This window comes from Eublepharis macularius, chromosome 7 (assembly GCF_028583425.1).
Source record: "Eublepharis macularius isolate TG4126 chromosome 7, MPM_Emac_v1.0, whole genome shotgun sequence".
NCBI lineage: Eukaryota > Metazoa > Chordata > Lepidosauria > Squamata > Eublepharidae > Eublepharis > Eublepharis macularius.
Genome location: NC_072796.1, coordinates 86,655,358 through 86,657,351, shown reverse-complemented (window position 1 = coordinate 86,657,351; position 1,994 = coordinate 86,655,358). Strand labels below are relative to the sequence as shown.

The 1,994-nt window shown below is 39.6% G+C and overlaps 1 protein-coding gene across 1 annotated transcript; it reads right to left on the bottom strand.

Moving 5' to 3' along the window:
* Positions 1-756: 756 nt before the first annotated feature.
* NPBWR1 (neuropeptides B and W receptor 1) lies at positions 757-1,755 on the bottom strand. Its single transcript, XM_054985687.1, has one exon. The coding sequence runs from the start codon at positions 1,753-1,755 to the stop codon at positions 757-759; it is 999 nt and encodes a 332-aa protein (XP_054841662.1).
* Positions 1,756-1,994: the final 239 nt, after the last annotated feature.

The following is a 1,994-nucleotide window of genomic DNA, read 5'->3' as shown; positions in this document are numbered from 1 at the left end:
CCTTTTCAAAATGGAAAAACCTCAAATACAGTTTGTGCACATAAGTTTTGAACTTTGTGGCTTAAAAGCAGCTGCAGTATATGGCCAAGTCTGTATTGCCACACACTCTGAAAGAAATAGAAAGAAATTATTCTCCCTTGAAATGACTCAGAGATGCACAAGAGTACATTGTTCAGGACAATATCCCAATGGATTCTGCAAAATTTTGTCAAATATGTACCTACATTTGTTTGTAAAATATGTTGGCGGAAAAAAATGCAACATGATACATGTAATGCAGACTGAAAACAGGCAGAGTTGTTCAGATTCATTAAGCAAAGGCACTCAACATACCTTTATTTGTCTTTACAAAATTCCGGTAATATCATCATCGTAGAACTCTTTTCCAGTTAATATTATTCTGTAAATTGATATTTTTATTTATCTCATGAATTGTTATTTTTTTAAAATCCTTGTTTTACTTTTCAAAGAACTATGTTTCATATCATATCAAAACCCACAACGAAGCAATATAGTTGAAGAAATGCTCTAGAGGATGTGCAATGATGATTCAGCAAGCTTTTACATCCAGTCTAAATACATTGGTTATTGGTAAAAGAACAGGACCAGCCAGTTCCTGTTTCTTGACTTTAAAAAAGTTTAGCCTTGTTATGTAGTTCAAGCTGTCCCCTTCCGACTGTGGTTCACAAAGCTTCTTAAAATGAAACACTTCATTTTAAATGGACCCAAGGGGTGATTTTAAGACAGACTGAAATTTTATGAGGAAGTCCCACATTCAATCAACTTGCGGAAACTCTTCCGGAAAGTATCATCTAAAAAAGCGTAAAGGAATGGGTTGAGGCAACTGTTAGCATAACTCAGTGTGGTGATGAAATAGGAGATCCCAATTATCAGAGGGGTCTGTGGGATGTCTGTGGTGAGAGCTACCACAGTGCTGAGGTGATAGGGGGTCCAACAAAACAGGCACACAGCCAAGATAACCAGCACCATTACAGTCACTTTCTTTTTGGCTTTGTCCAAGGCTTTAGCATTGCTATGGAGGTGCATGTGCCGTAGTTTGTAAAGCATGGTGCTGTAGAGGATGCAAATGGTGGACACTGGGATGGCAAAACCCATAATCAGGGTGTAGAGGCGACTCACTTTCCACCAGAAGCCCTCTGGGTTAGGAAAGACAAATACACACTGGGATCGCCCCTCTTCAGTATGTATTTTGGCAAAAATACTGAAGGGCAAGATAATTATTGTGACAAAAAACCACACACAAACACTCACCAGCTTGGCAGCCCTATAGGTTCGATAGAATATTTTCTTTGATTTGATAGTGGCAACCACCACCAGATATCGATCGATGCTCATGACAGTTAGAAAATAAATGCTTGAAAATGTGTTGTATTGGTCTATGGAGATAATCAGTTTGCACATGAATTCGCCAAAAGGCCACTGAAGCAGCAAGTAGTCTGCTATGTTAATGGGAAGAACCAAAGTAAAAAGCTCATCAGCAATGGCCAGATTTAGGATGAAAATGTTGGTCACTGTCTTCATTTTGGGAGCTTTTAGGATCACATAAATAACAGCAGAGTTGCCTGTGAGACCTACGGCACAGATCACAGAGTAAATGATGGGCACAGCAATGTAGAACCTGGGAATCAGTTGTGGAGCTGACCTGTTGTGCCCGTGGTGTCCTGTGCTGTAGCAACCAACATACACCTCAGTGCAGGAAATGTTGGTTTCAGACTGGGAGGAAAAATTATTCATTGTTCAGTGACCAAGATCAATCTCCTCAGACTAATGGATAGTTTGGGTGAAACTGGAAAGTGCAGAGCTTTTTTAAAGAAAGATCACAGTCCATCCATTTGAAATGCCTCGAGTCTGGGAAATCTGCTTCATCTCTCTCATTCTTCCAGCTGTGGAGAAGAAACTGGTCTTCATGTCATTTATCCTTTTAAGTACTTTCTTCTTGATTTACTCAGATTGGTATTGCAGGTCTTGGGAAC